The following is a 14,995-nucleotide window of genomic DNA, read 5'->3' as shown; positions in this document are numbered from 1 at the left end:
GAATAAGAAGGTTTAGTTCTCGCTCCCCCCATGTGATTATCCCGGAACGGTGATGTCACTTATGTGCGCCGGAAGAAGAGAGGTGTGTGTCTGTATGGAGCCGAGGAAGTGGGAGCTGCGTGGTGCACAGGGGGGTAAATAATACGTGAGAGGAAAGCCATGGACTATATGTGACAGGCAGGTGCTGGAATACCCCGTTACAATATATGGGATATATCTGAAGAAGCGGTCATCCAGGGATCTGTAACATTGGGTGCTACCCATACACTAGAAATAATGACGTACAATATTGAGACCACACCACAAAATCTAACAATGTTTTACAGGATATCATATTATACTGCCAGGAATGTTAGTTCGTGGTGTGCTGCCAGTTTTGTATTATTTAGACACGTGTGTGTATATATAGGTGTTAATGGTTTAAAGGCAGGGGTGCAGACCTGTCTAAGACGTGAATGTGCTCACAAGTGATATTCTTTAATGGCTATATGCTAATGGTGGAGTTTTTTTGTTGCCTTTTTCACCCACCATAACTTAAAATGTAATGATATATATATTACATTTTAAGTTATATATATATATATATATATATATATATATATATATATATATATATATATCCATATCATTACATTTTAAGTTATCGTCGGTGAAAAATGCAATAAAAAACTCCACCGTTGGCATATAGCCAATAAAGAATATCACTTGTGAGCACATTCACATGTCTTAGGCTAAGGCCCCGCTCCCAGAGTCAGCGCACCCGCACTGCAGACAGGCGGTGCGCTGACATATACAGACCGCGATATGCGGTCTGTAGGGAGGTGGGCGGGAGTGGGAGGATTGACAGGGAGGGGGGGCGTGGCTTGAGTGGAGGGAGCCGCTACTCTCCCGCCCCTCCCTCCACGGGCTCGGGCTCGGGCTGGTGCTGCTGATTGAAGGTAAGCAACACACACACACACGCAGGCACTCATACACACACACACACACAGACAGACAGACAGACAGAGGCAGGCACTCACACACACACACAGACACACACACACACATACACACACACAGGCACACACACAGACAGGCACGCACGCTGCTGTCACTCCTCCCCGCTCCCCGAAGCCTCACCTCCCGAAGCCTCCCCTCCCCATTAGCTTACAGCCACACCACGTGACGCGTCAACGCTAGGGAACACCATTTTCTTGTGTCCCATAGCGGCTGACGCGCCACAGCGTGTAGTGCGCTGTGCCGCCAGGGGGGACCGGGACCGGCTCGGGAGGATTCCCCTGCTGGTGGGGAACTCGCGTGTGGCCGCCCGCGCCAACGAGCGCAGCGGGACCGAGGCCTTAGACAGGTCTGCAACTCTGCCTTTCAACCATTATCACCTAGCATACAGTGCTCCAACTGCAGCAAGGGATTCTGGGAAGCGATATATATATACACACACTCCAGTGACTGACGTCCATACTGTAAGACATGTTACTGTGTTGCCAGACCATACACAGAGAGCGAAATCATGGTGAAACATAGAAAATATAAGAGACTAAGAAGGGGAGATGAGTTGTCATATGACCTGTGAATAAAATTACTGAGGCCAGTGGCTGTGCTAACATTGTTTATCACTGAAGGAGATCCAGTGGGTTCAAAGACATGAAACCCCCTCACCTTGTGGGTTGTAAAATCCTTGATGGAGCAGCACAGTCTTGCGTGTATAGAAATGCGGGTGAAGGAAAATAGCCTTCATTCGCCTACTTCCAGTTTATCCACTTCTTGCTGTACTCTTTGGTTTTCTTTCCCAAAAGGAAGCTGATAGACCAGGTGAAGATGACGTGTTTAACAGTCCCTGTGGTTGACGTCCATAACGATAACTTTGCTGAGCTGTGGCCGTCCATGCTGCTGGCTCTGAAGACCTCCACCTTCATAGCTGTTGACACAGTAAGTGATGCGGTTACCCCTAATTTAAGCATTTAAGCCATGCCCATTACCCAGTTAAGATCAAACTTCTAAATTTACTGTGTTGTGTGTGTGTTGTTGTGGTATCTGTAACGTGTTAGCTGAGCTTAATAATCAAAAATGAATAGACTGTACCGTTCTGTGGCTAACATTTGTTAGCCACAGAACGGTATCCTCTATTCATTTTTATACACACGTACACGTACAATAACTGTTAGAAATGTATTAAATATAATACAGACAAATGTAAATGTAAACTTTTGGACAAGTGAAAGTGATTCAATAGGCGCAAACAGCGTAAAGTGATCACTATTTTTAAAGTGAATAACTAATGCAGCACTCAAGAAAAATCTATAGTGCAAGTGTAAATAATAAAATAAAAATGAATACAGTGATAATGTAAAGTCTTAACTCCCTGCTCAGACCCTCTGGTGGGGCCTGTCTTCACCGGTCCCAAAACGTAAGGGTGTATTCATACAATCCAGAGGGAGCATGTGGGGAGAGAAGACAGCAAAACAAACAATTTAAGTGCAGGTGTAGTGCATCACTGGATGATGATCAGCTTGTATCTTGGCTCTATACGCAGCTTACTCACAGGATGCTAGATGTTTAAAGGCTGTTTCAGACAAAGCTGTGGCTGTCGGTTCTCAGTGGGTCTGGTGTGATCAAAATATCATCCACAAAGCTCAGAAGAGATGACCCCAGTAAAGAGATGAAAAGGAGCTCCATAGCACAGATCAATCGGATAAAAATAATTTTTTATGTAATGAATATAAAAAACGCACTTACAATAGTACAATATTAAATGGGCATGTAACACTAACGAGTGTGAAAGAGAAGCCGCACAGCGTGTAATCTCTTCGCCCCGCCTCAGTTGGACGTCTGTTAGACCCAGGTGAGTACTCTGCGACCGGTCAGTAACCAGCTGATGTCATCCGTTTTCCTTTCCATTAACGTTACATTTAGCGCTTCCGATTTTCCCACATTAACTTTATACCCAGACAATTCCCCAAACCTCCGGAGAGCGGATTGTAAATTTGGGAGAGATATCAATGGGTTAGCTATAGTAAGGATAATATCATCAGCAAAAAGTGATAGTTTGTAACACTCATCTTTTATATTAATCCCTTGTATATTTGGGGAAGCTCTGATTATTGCTGCAAGGGGTTCAATTGTCAAGGCAAAAAAATGAGTAGAGAGGGGGCACCCCTGTCTAGTCCCATTCTTAATGATCAGATTCCCCCCCCCCCATGATCTACAAAGTGGCTGTCTGTGTATGGTAGAGGGCCCGTGTAAAGAAACCTGAGACTCCAAATGCCTCCAGCGTCTTGTCTAAAAAATCCCATCTTATCCTATTAAACGCCTTCTCCGCATCCAGGCTCAACAACATTGCTTTCATCTTAGATTTATGTATCTGATCTATCACATGAATAATTTTATTTGTTATCTGACGCCTGGCGTTCGCTCACAAAACCTACCTGGTCATAGTGGATTAATCTAGGAAGTATTGGGTTCAATTAGGTTTTGCCTGTTGGCAAAAATGTTGCAATAAATTTTCAAATCCGTATTAAGCAATGAGATTGGTCTGTAGCTACCACAATATAAAGGGTCCTTACCCTCTTTAGGGATCACCACTATATTGGCCTTCGTCATCTGTGGGGGGGATTTGTTTTTCCGCTGAGAAAGTGATTGAATAAATCTAGTAAACAAGATCTTGGATTCATTTAACATTTTTGTAGTACAAATTTGAGAAACCATCTGAGCCCGGCGACTTTGGCTTCAGTGAGCTAACTGCCCTTACTAACTCTAACCGGGTTATTTTTGCATTTAAATCTTTGTGGTCTTCCTCCGATAGTTTTGGGAGGTTAAAGTCTCTAAGATAAGTCTCAATCTGGGTCAGGTCCGGGACTTTTACATTCGGAGTTGAATTGTCGAGATCGTAGAGATCCTTATAAAATGTAGCAAATTCCTCTGCTGTCTTTGAGGGGATCTAGGTCACTTCTCCCCCTTTTTTACCTAATAGCAGGGACTAATGCTCTCGACCTGATCCCTCTAAGTTTATTAGCCAATAAACGGTCCGCATTGTAATATGTTTGCTTGGTCCATTTAAAAGCTTTCTCTACGTGCTCTAATTGAACCCTCTTAAGTTTCTCTGTTGCCTGGGTCAGGATTTTATACATTTTCCGCAATGGATTTTTTAATTTTTTTTATGTGATTGTTCTAAAAAAAAAAATTCCCTTCTATTTTTGTTCTTTGTGTGATGCTATTGAGATGAGCTGTCCTCTGATCGTGGCCTTATGTGACTCCCATAGTGTTGATGTTGATTCTACAGAACCATTGTTGATATGTAAATAATTTTTGAGTCAGTCTCCAATTTGTGAGCTAATTGCTGGGTAATTCAGTAATGAGTCGTTCATCCTCCAATGGAATGATTGAGTCCTAGCAAAAGGGGATCGAACAGGATCGCCACCGGGCCGTGGTCTGACCACGTGATGGGCCCTATATCTGAGTGGACCAATACCCCTGGAATACCCGGAGATACAAATATATTGTCAATTCTGGAGTACGAATCATGTGGGGGTGAATAGAAAGAGTAGTCCCTCTGTCCTTGTATGTGAACTGCGCCTGGCATCCTATAAACCGTATCATTTAAGTAGCCGTCTGAATTTCTTGGCTACACTGTCATAGCAGAGTGTGCTTGATTTGAGTGGCTTATCCACATCCAGGTCTGGTACCATATTAAAATCACCTCCCAATATCAGCAGTTGCCCTTGGCTAGCTTCCATGGATTCCAGCGTTTCCCTTAAAGCAATGTGTCCCTTGCTGGGTGCGTATATATTCATTAACGTGATTATATTGGCCTGAGAGATGCCCGTGAGCCACCAGGGACCTCCCCCCTTGATCTCTTAACCTCCAATACCTGGAACGGAATGTCCCGTTTAATCCGCATCGCAACCCCCCTTTTTTGCTAGTAAAAGAGTAGAATGCTATAGGCTGTGTCCCGCTGAAAGTGTTTCGGGGCTCCTGCGTATCAATGTGTCTCTTGCAAGAAAACAATATCTGCTTTCAAGTTCCTGAATTCTTTTTGGGCCAGTCTACGTTTACTGCTACTGTTAAGACCTTTAACATTCAGGGATCCTAATGACTTTAATGATTTGTAGGGAACAAATGAGGATAAAAAATGAAGGAAAAGGGGGTTTTCCCCCTCTGGGGACTTGGGGGGGAAAAAAACAAAAATTAAGCTATAGAGTAAGATGAGTGTAACCAGCCACTCATCCCAGATTTGCGGCCAGACCCTACGTGGCCTGGCGGACATATGGCCCTACTGGGGGCGACCTGACGTCGGGCATGCAGGGCTCCCATCCTGCACACCCCGCCTTTATCTACTCTCCCTCTCCTGATCGTATCTTCACCACGCCCCGCTTAGAATATAAAATGGCCTATAAGCCATATTAATCGCTGGGACAGATGAACATATATAACTTTCATGTTGGCATGCACTTATAGGGATAGGCTTCCTGGGCAGGAATATAAATATACCCGTTTTCCTATTTTATCTTTTAAATGATCAATGTCTATTAACATTACATTTTCGAGCAGTGATTGCTCGGCTTCTCCATGTCCCATGTGTCTCGAAACAATAGACCCCCCCCAGCCTTTCTAAGTCTTTGGGCCAAGGCCCCCTCACCCATCGCCGGGGAGTTCGATCCGTGTATTCATCGGTTTCATCCACCGGACAGTTGTAGTAGACCGGTACCCAGGGGGCTGGCGGCAAGCTCCAAACCGTATGTAAAACAGACCCGGTAATAGATTGGGGAAAGTATAGAGGGAGACAGGGAGAAAAGCGGAGAGAAAAGAGAAAACAAATATAGCTACACATCCAGGATATCTTTCCCTGGGTTGCTGGATCGCCGGTCAAAGACATGGCCGTGAACCCGACGAGAGACCCACAACATCAGTCGGTCTTAAATCTTTTATTTCTGGGCAACCGCACCCTCATCCAAACCATTGTAATCCGAGCTGTTTTCTCGATCTTTGGTGCTGGCCCGGTCCATCCCTGTGGGTCAGACCCAACGCCGACAGGAAAGATGCCGATTCCTCGGGGTAACGGATCGAGACCTGTCTGCCTTCATTTACCACCAGGTGGAATGGAAAGGCCAGCCGGTAACTAATACCCTTTTCCTGGAGAAGTGCCGTTACAGGCCGCAGCCCCCTCCTCCTCTCGATTGTCATCCTGGAAAATCTGGATGGAACTGTTTTCAAATTGAATGGAGCCTCTGTTTCGGCAGCCTTTTATAACCCTTTCCTTGGTTGCATATCGGTGGAGTCTTAGAACCACATCTCTGCTTCATTTTTAGAGTCATCAAATCTCAGACCTTAGGCTCTATGGGCTCTATCCATCAGAAGGTCGCCATCTTGTAGCTGGATGGGGGTCAATTGACGTAAACAGTCTCTCTTAAGATACGGCTGGAGGGCTTCTGCAGACACCGACTCAGGGACATGATGGATTCGTAGATTCTACCTCCGCTCCCTGTTCTCCAGGTTGTCTATGCCGTCCCTCATTGCTCTTATCTCGTCATTGAGACGCAGGACCTCATCGTCAGTATTTACCTGATTTTGCAGGGAAATGTCCTCTTATTTTCAATCGCCGTAGTTCTTTTAGCCAGTAAGGAAACTTCTGTTTTAAATTCCTTTAGAGCTCTATCCAGAGCTGACTGAAAGCCCGCTTGCATTTCTCTGAGCATGTTCTGGAGGTCCTGCTTTGTGATTACTGTGTCACCCTCAGCCATACCCAGCTCACTGTTGGAAGCAGATCTCCCCCCCCCCCCCCCCTGCCACCTCCTCTGCTGTGGCCCTCTCTGTAGAGTTTCTATGGGTTGCTTTTCTAGCGGGGATATCCCCCTCAGGTCCCGCTGCTTGTCTCTCCCTTGTTTACCTTTTGTGAGCATGCGCTCAGCGGCGCCATCTTTGTGTTTTTTTTGTTTCCAGACACCGCTGGCTGCCCGCGGCTGAAACGGGCGAAATCAGGGGTCCCTGGCTTCGGGGTATTCTTCTGCGCCATCCCCGCTGGTTCCCCTGGCCTATGTGATGTCCTACGGGACCGATCAGTGCGGCGATCGGGAGTTATATCGGATTATGTTGACTGAGTGCATGGCGCTTGCGTGTGTCCGTGTGACGTCACGTGCATGTGCCCCGAAGTCTTTATTCTTGTGGATTATATAAACTTCATAAAACATTTCTCGTCAGAGAGGAGTATGTAAAGGGACCATGTTATATGTACATTGGTATTGTCGGGAATAAAGAATTGTCTAACATTGCAGCGTAACAACCTTGCTTTTTGTCAATATAAAAACTGTTTTAGTATTTTTACATAAGATGTGTGCCAGGGTTCCGCAATCGCAAAACATTTTTAAGGCACAACAACCAATTTTCAAGGGCTCTTCTGTGTGTTTTGTTTAAAGGGGGAAAACCTCTTTAGTAAGTGACAGTGGTGATCAGACCGTGATACACAAGCCGTGGTAGCTGTTGGGTAACTCCTGTGTTTGTGTCTTTGCAGGAGCTGAGTGGCCTGGGAGCGAGGAAGAGTTTACTGAACCCGTAAGTGAGGCGTTTGCTCAGAGCTATGATTGTTCTGATGATGCAGCAGAGCCTTATCAGAAGCCAGAATTGGGGTCTCCGGCTGAGGGGGAAACATGCTGTGTCTCTCTTATACATCTCCATGAGCCCGACCTAAATCCCAACTAATCAGTGAGGTGTTGTGGGTCCCTCGAACTGTGAAAAACATAACCTACCACTTTCACATTGTGTGACGATGGGGTAATCATTAGTGGATACACTGGGGGTTTCTCCCAACGTAACGGCAGGGGGGATAGGGATACACCATGTAAGAGAAAAAATATAGACATAGTGCAATAATGCTTGGCATAGGTGAAAAAGTGTAGGTGAAAACCTCCAAATTTCCTACTCCCAATGGAGCGGTGAATAAAGGCATTTCCCAATCAGTGGCAGTAGTATCCCTGTCTTGGGTAAAATGTCAGGTGGTCCCAGTAATCTCAGGAAAAGAGAACAGACAATGGCGCAGACGAAAAAAATGGAAACGTGTAATTTTCTAGAAAAACCTTAAGATTCAAGGCTCTCGGAGAGTGCGAATCAGCCGACATACAGGGACACAGTCGGCTCGTAATACCCATAAGATTCGGATCTTCTGTAAGCCTTGAATCTTAAGGGTTTTTCTATAAAATTACATGGTTTCCATTTTTTTCGTCTGCGCCATTGTCTGTTCTCTTTTCCTGAGATTACTGGGACCACCTGACATTTTACCCAAGACAGGGATACTACTGCCACTGATTGGGAAATGCTTTTATTCACCGCTCCATTGTGAGTAGGAAATGTGGAGGTTTTCACTTACATTTTCACATATGCCAAGCATTACAGGCATACCCCGCATTAACGTACGCAATGGGACCGGAGCATGTATGTAAAGCGAAAATGTACTTAAAGTGAAGCACTACCTTTTTCCCACTTATCGATGCATGTACTGTACTGCAAACGTCATATACGTGCATAACTGATGTAAATAACGCATTTGTAACAGGCTCTATATTCTCCCCGCTTGCGCACAGCTTCGGTACAGGTAGGGAGCCGGTATTGCTGTTCAGGATGTGCTGACTGGCGCATGCGTGAGCTGCCGTTTGCCTATTGAGCGAGATGTACTTACTCGCGAGTGTACTTAAACCGGGGTATGCCTGTATTGCACTATATCTACATTTTTTTTTTTTCCCCTCTTAAACGGTGTATCCCACCGCTCCCCTCACATTTTGAACAGTCTGTATAAGTGGATTTTTACATCTCCTATATTTTGTTTCAACACTTGTCACTAATCACCATTTGAGTGTTATGTGTGAGTCATGCTGCACCGTTAATGTTTTAGACTTTAATATTGGTTGATCACATATCACTGTGTCACATTTTCCTTCACAGGTACCTATGTAATTTAGGAACGTGTAGCGTGCCACCGATTTTTGTTCTTTGTATCGATACACTGGGGTTTGTCAAGAAGTGATCATACATTCTTGTAATTTATAACAAGACAAATCCTCTTCATTTAGTACACAGGTGTACTTGGTAATAACTTGCCTTCTACACAGGGTTTTAAGGATATCCCTGCTTCAGCACAGGTGGTTGTTTTTTCGATGGAGAGAAAATAGCAGAGCACTACTCCTGCTTAAAGCCTTGATAAAGCGCTCTGTTCCAATAAACCTTTTTCATTTTTATACCACTTTGGGACACGCCATTTTCTTGTTTTTTGCATGAGTAGTGCTCTGCTATTTTCTCTCTTCATCCAACTTACCTTGACAGCAGATGTGCACACAGTACTTGAGGACACGTGGACACCGATTTGGACTTCATTTCATTACGTGAGTCCTTATGATTTTCTTCAAGCTTAAAAAAGGTTGTTGACGCTTTCATTTACACACACCATCAATTTTCTGGATACAGGATTGTGTTTAAGTCTCTACTTTTGCAGGTGGGAGTTACTCCAGTTAGGTGTGTTGTTGTGGGACATTCACCAGCTTTATAATATATGCCTATTACTTAAGTACCATGCTCTTAAATCATTAAGTGACATTTTGTCTGTTTAGGGTTCTTTTGAGCATCCCACAGTCTATATAAAATAACAGGTGGTTGTTTTTGACTGAGCCACCTGTGCTGAAGCAGGGATATCCTTTAAAACCTGATATGTGTTGGTGGCCCTTGAGGACTGCAGTTGGCCACACCTGCTCTACACTGTCTTATCATGTTCTATTCTAGATGTGTTGAAGAGCGATATAAAGCAATATGCCACGCTGCCAGAACACGCTCCATTCTGTCGCTGGGCATCGCTTGCTTCAAAGAATTGCCAGAAAAGGTATGTGAGCATGCAGGTACCTTTTATGTACTCGCAGGGTACCAGAATGGAGCCTTTGCACCTTTCATATTGATTTCACATTGTCTGTAACAAAGAATTTGCTCCTATTTGTGTAAAATATGAAACCCTTTACTGCGTGAGGCTGTAACGGAAAAAACAGGCACATTACGAATATACAGTTCGTCACGTTATCAGTTGGCAAACAGAACCTTTCGTATAGATACACTGCCGGGATAGAATAAGGCACTGCAGGTAATGTGTTGTAATGACACAAGCCCCTTGCTTTACAGTACATTTAGATCCCAGTTCCCGCTGTTCAGACAGCCCTAAGAAAACCGGCATGCTCGATTTTTATTAAATAATAGTTTGGCTACGGATTTTTTTTCTACTTGCAGAATTAAGCCATAGAAAGACTATTCGAGTCCTACCTGAATTTTGACACCCTCACAAATGCGGTCCTGCTTATCGCCAAACAAACGCCTCTAGTTCGTACTTTCACTACCGAGCAGCAGGGACAAGCACGGGACAGGATCTGCAGACTGGCAAAATGTGTGTTGGGAGCTACATTGTGTAATATCTTGTTTCTGGGGATGACCAGCTTTGGCTTATGAAAGACTCAAAGATCAACATGAGATGCTGCTTATTACGCTACTAATGTGGGATTTATGTTTTGCTTCCTCAGGGGGATAATGCATATTTGTCCCAAATCTATAACCTTACCCTGCTGTGTATGGAGGATTATATGATTGAGCCGCAGTCTGTGCAGTTCCTAGTCCAGCACGGATTTGACTTCAACAAACAGTACTCACAGGGGATCCCATACGTCAAGGGCAATGACAAGGTAACAATTAGTACTCACAGGGGATCCCATACTGCAAGGGCAATGACAAGGTAACAATTAGTACTCACAGGGGATCCCATACTGCAAGGGCAATGACAAGGTAACAATTAGTACTCACAGGGGATCCCATACTGCAAGGGCAATGACAAGGTAACAATTAGTACTCACGGGATCCCATACTGCAAGGGCAATGACAAGGTAACAATTGGTACTCGGAGGACATGCTACTCTACAGGTTGTAACAAAGTAAAAATGTTTACTCCTTGGGGGGATCCCTTACTGCACTAGTAAGGACACGTTAACAATCAGGCCTTGCTGCAAAGATTAGTACTTACAGTTGGTCCCTTATTGTTGGGTGCTGACAAGAGGTCACTTGGTACTCGCAGCACCCCTTCCTTTCATTGCTGTAGTAGCCGAACTTGCTTTGCCGCTGCCGGGGAAAGCCATGGGAGTGCGACCACCACTTTCCCTGGCAGCCGGGATTAACGCTCGGGGGGGGTGAGTGGGGATCCTGATTCTGGAGCATGGACCCCCGTGCAGGCAGCCACTGGTCTTACTTTCTCCACTGCGGTTAGGAAGTCTGGCGACATCTCTAATGACTGTGTGCAGGGGGTCCCTTTCTGCAATGATAAGGAACTAACTCCCAGCGCACTTTTTTTTTGCTGTAAAAATGACTGGGTAACACACAGCCACATCAGCATAAATTCATTGACCTCGTGTGTTGTGACAGGGCGAGGAGTGGAATACCCAGAGCGTCCGCACGCTCTTCCTGGAGCTGCTACGTGCCCGGAAGCCGCTGATCTTGCACAATGGGCTGATCGATCTGGTCTTCCTGTATCAATGCTTCTACGCGCACCTCCCCGACAACCTGGGCAACTTCATTGCGGACCTCTCTGAAATGTTCCCAGCAGGAATCTACGACACGAAGTATGCCTCAGAGTTTGAGACTCGCTTTACAGCTTCCTACCTGGAGTATGCCTACAAGAAATGGTGAGTCGGGAGTGGGCGGAGGGGGATGTGTTTATGGGCAGAGGGATAACGTCTTTCTATGGTACTGTGCTGTCAGTGTTCCCATTTCAGTAACATTCACCGTTTGTCTTTAAATAATTGGGACTGTTAAGGTGAATAGAAGACAGAAATCCTCCCCGTTTCCTTCTCTTCCGTGACCAGCTAGTGTACACTGTGGTATTAGCACGAATGCTGTACAGCAAGTGTGTGCAAACTTTCTGCAATGTGCCCCCCTGCCTGCTCAGCCCAGTGCTCACGCCCCCCCCCTTACCTAGGAATCGGCGTCAAATGACGTGCACGGTCAGGTGATGTGACCCCGCAGCGTCATTTGATGCGCGTTGCCATGTCGCCCGAAGCCAAGGTAAGTAAGTTTAGAGACCTCGCGGGCTCCCCGGCATGTAATTTAAATGCTTTGGGGAAGAGCGTGGGGCCTCGGTAAACAGATACGCCCCCCACAAAAAAAGTGTGCCCCCCAGTTTGCGCACCCCTGCTATACAGTACAATGCATATTATGATACATGCCAAAGCTGACCTTGAACATCATGCAGAAAATTTGTCTAGCTTATCCACACAAACAATTGTGCAAGTTACAGAATAAACTGGTCCACAACTTGTAGAATTATTATTTTTTTCATTGTATGACTTTCCAATTTACAACATTTTGATACAGATATGGTGCTCTGCTTCCATCATAAGTTAAATTATAGTTTGTCCAGAGGTGCAAATTCAGTAAAATTATGTGAAACTTCATGTGGTTGAAATAAAAAAAATCAAAGTTTTGTCCAAAAGTAAAAGTTTAATTTGCTCTCTGTATGTAAATATCAATTGGATTTTACTTTTTTTAAATTTTATTATTAAGGTCGTAGATGTGGCTTGATTAACGGACCAACTCTTAACGACCAATTCCATTTCAGTGGCTGACTTGGAATCTACACTTGTTATTTATTTTGTTCCCTGTCTTCCAGCAAAAGAGAGAACTGCAAGCTCATGGATTCTAGCAGCAAACACTTAGCCATTGAGTTTTGTCACTATCCCGCCAGCATGTCTGCTTCTGTTGATTATCGGTGCTGCTCCCTGCCTGACCCCAACCTGGCCAGTCCCAGAACAGCACCCCTACTCATTTGTGAGAAGTTTTCGGTGAGTCGTATTGATCTGGGATAACATAACATAAGAGAAGGTTGACTTTAAAGAAACATTGTATGTTCAACACACATTGATATATTGCTGGAATGTAGGGTTTCCTTCCATGATCCAGCCTTTAATTAGAAACTGCTTCAGCCTGTTTAGTTAGGCTGAATGTAGTAGTATTTCAAGTTGCATTGTGGGACAAAGTGATACAAGATGTTAGGCCGCTAGATTTTGATTAGTTCATTGTAAATCTTCTGCATTTTGGGTTAAAATGGGAAAATTCCAATGTTTCTGGTCCTTCAATGCACAAGTATTAATATAGCCTTGTTATGCACACACACTTTTTTAAATTATGATTTCTGTATTTGGCTAAATTATTTAGATACTAGGTGGTGCACATTGTGCTAATAACATTAGTTAATTAGTAGGTTCTGTCTGCAAACATCATGAACTAATAGTCAGATGGGCCCTTTTCTGATCATTTTGTGGTCCCTGCCTAATCTGTGGTCTCTTTGTTTTGAAGGCCTACGGGTGGTGTCCAAATGGTATGAAGTGCTCACAGTCTCACAACATTGATCTCATTATTGATGAGGATGAAAACTCTAGAGAGGACAAGCAAAGGAGAAAGAGACACAAAAGGAAGCGGAGAAAGAACATAGAGGAACCTCCCAGGGAGCGGCTGGGAGAGGAGGAAAAAGAAAGTGATCCTGTACCAGACATGGAGCCTCCAAATAAGCAGACTTGTGTGGTCCTTCCAGAGGAGAATGGCCCTGCTGCAGATCAGGGAAATGAAAAGGAAGCCTTGCCACAGGAAGAGCTTTCTCTCCAAGCAGATTGCAGAATGGAGGAAGTGGTGGAAGTTCCCAGCATCCCAGTTAAAGCCAAGACGAATGAAGCGAGTAGTGAAAATGTACCAGCTATCATTCCTCACCCAGAGGGAGAGACTGGCAGTGCCAAGCCAGGCAGTGAAGAAACACTGGCAAAAGTACCTAGTGGAGAGACCAACAGAAACTTGTCAGGAAGTAGCCATGTCAAATCAGGACAGGCAGAGGGGAAAAACTCTGGGTCATCTGAGGGGGGCATCCACAGAGCTGGGTTTGATGCCTTCATGACAGGTTATATCATGGGATATGTCTGGATGTTGAAGAAGGGAGTAAGCAAGGACTCCACTGTGACCCACTGGCTCCCAGATTGCCACAATAAGGTGTATCTGAGCGGGAAGTCGGTGCCGCTACAGATTGTGAAAAGCATCTTCTCAAAGTCCTCCCGGGCACACACGCAGAAGATAAGGCTGCTCTCTAGTAGTTAGCAGGCAGGGTCTTCTATTTACTTTATTGTTTAAGTGTGCAGGCAGAATAAAGCATGCTGCAGTTTATTAGTTCTCTTTTAGTCAACAGTACTTTATTTTAAATGGGTATGTTGACACTGTCCTGTTCTTTTGATAAGTTTCTGTTTACTCACTTAAATGCATTAATAACCCTCCCACCCTTCCATAATTGATGTACTGGCCTAGGAATGTGTTGGATTCTCACCTGGTACAAGAAGGTTTTAACAAACATTTGTCCAATGTAAATGGGTAACATTTTCTACCTTCCTAGTGCCACCACTGACCTAGGTTACCATACTATTCTCAGGGGCATGTCTCTGTCTGGAGGATATAAAATAGGTGTCCACTGTTGGGAAGCAGGGGGTCCCTGGAGCAGAATGGTTACTTTCAGGTTTATAAGCCCCCCTACCTTCCCAAATTCTTAACCAGAAAGGTAAAAACGGTACTTTAGCATATTTAAATCCCCCATGTTATGAGCCAAGAGGCAGCAACCGATGACTTTGTAGCTTCCTATGGGCCTATGAGTTAATTGGGTATTTTGTTTCTTGTGGAGGAATGGTCTTTTTGCTACCTTCAGTGGTAAGTATAGTAGGGACCTGGATCTGAACGGGGAGGGGGGGTGGAAGGGAGGGGGGAGGGGGGGGGGGGGGGTAAATTTGATGAGCTTCAGTGGAACCCCTTCAGAACATTTGAATGCTAAGTGTGAACTGCAGCCTTTGTAGAAAATAAAAATAGTAAACTCAATCCTACCCATTTAATATTTCATGGGTTGGGGACTGAAAATATCTATTAAGAAATTACACTTTGATGTTTTAATCAAAAGATGCAGCCATGTTAC

The 14,995-nt window shown here is 44.7% G+C and overlaps 1 protein-coding gene across 3 annotated transcripts; it reads left to right on the top strand.

Moving 5' to 3' along the window:
* The first annotated feature begins 30 nt into the window (after nt 1-30).
* Nucleotides 31-14,212, top strand: TOE1 (target of EGR1, exonuclease). Of its 3 annotated transcripts, none has more exons than XM_075616146.1 (8): nt 31-134; nt 1,794-1,926; nt 7,502-7,542; nt 9,757-9,853; nt 10,536-10,694; nt 11,425-11,684; nt 12,668-12,839; nt 13,354-14,212. In XM_075616146.1, exons 2-8 carry the CDS (start codon nt 1,816-1,818, stop codon nt 14,137-14,139), a joined length of 1,626 nt encoding a protein of 541 aa, XP_075472261.1. In that variant the 5' UTR covers nt 31-134; nt 1,794-1,815; the 3' UTR covers nt 14,140-14,212. The 3 variants fall into 3 exon arrangements, with proteins under 3 accessions (XP_075472261.1, XP_075472262.1, XP_075472263.1); XM_075616147.1 differs by having other exon boundaries at nt 62-181; nt 1,798-1,926; XM_075616148.1 differs by having other exon boundaries at nt 94-181.
* The last annotated feature ends 783 nt before the right edge of the window (nt 14,213-14,995 follow it).

The sequence above is a fragment of the Ascaphus truei genome, chromosome 10 (genome assembly GCF_040206685.1).
Source record: "Ascaphus truei isolate aAscTru1 chromosome 10, aAscTru1.hap1, whole genome shotgun sequence".
Taxonomy (NCBI): domain Eukaryota; kingdom Metazoa; phylum Chordata; class Amphibia; order Anura; family Ascaphidae; genus Ascaphus; species Ascaphus truei.
The sequence above is the reverse complement of the archived record's forward strand: the minus strand, read 5'-3'. Positions and strand labels throughout refer to the sequence as shown.

What these genes read in the sequence shown, in the direction of transcription:
- TOE1 (XM_075616146.1), top strand. Translation starts at nt 1,816, where the DNA reads ATGACGTGTTTAACAGTCCCTGTGGTTGACGTCCATAACGATAACTTT. An exon ending in AGGAAGAGTTTACTGAACCC is followed by an intron (nt 7,543 to 9,756) that starts GTAAGTGAGGCG and finishes GTTCTATTCTAG; the next exon opens with ATGTGTTGAAGAGCGATATA. An exon ending in GAGTATGCCTACAAGAAATG is followed by an intron (nt 11,685 to 12,667) that starts GTGAGTCGGGAG and finishes CCTGTCTTCCAG; the next exon opens with CAAAAGAGAGAACTGCAAGC.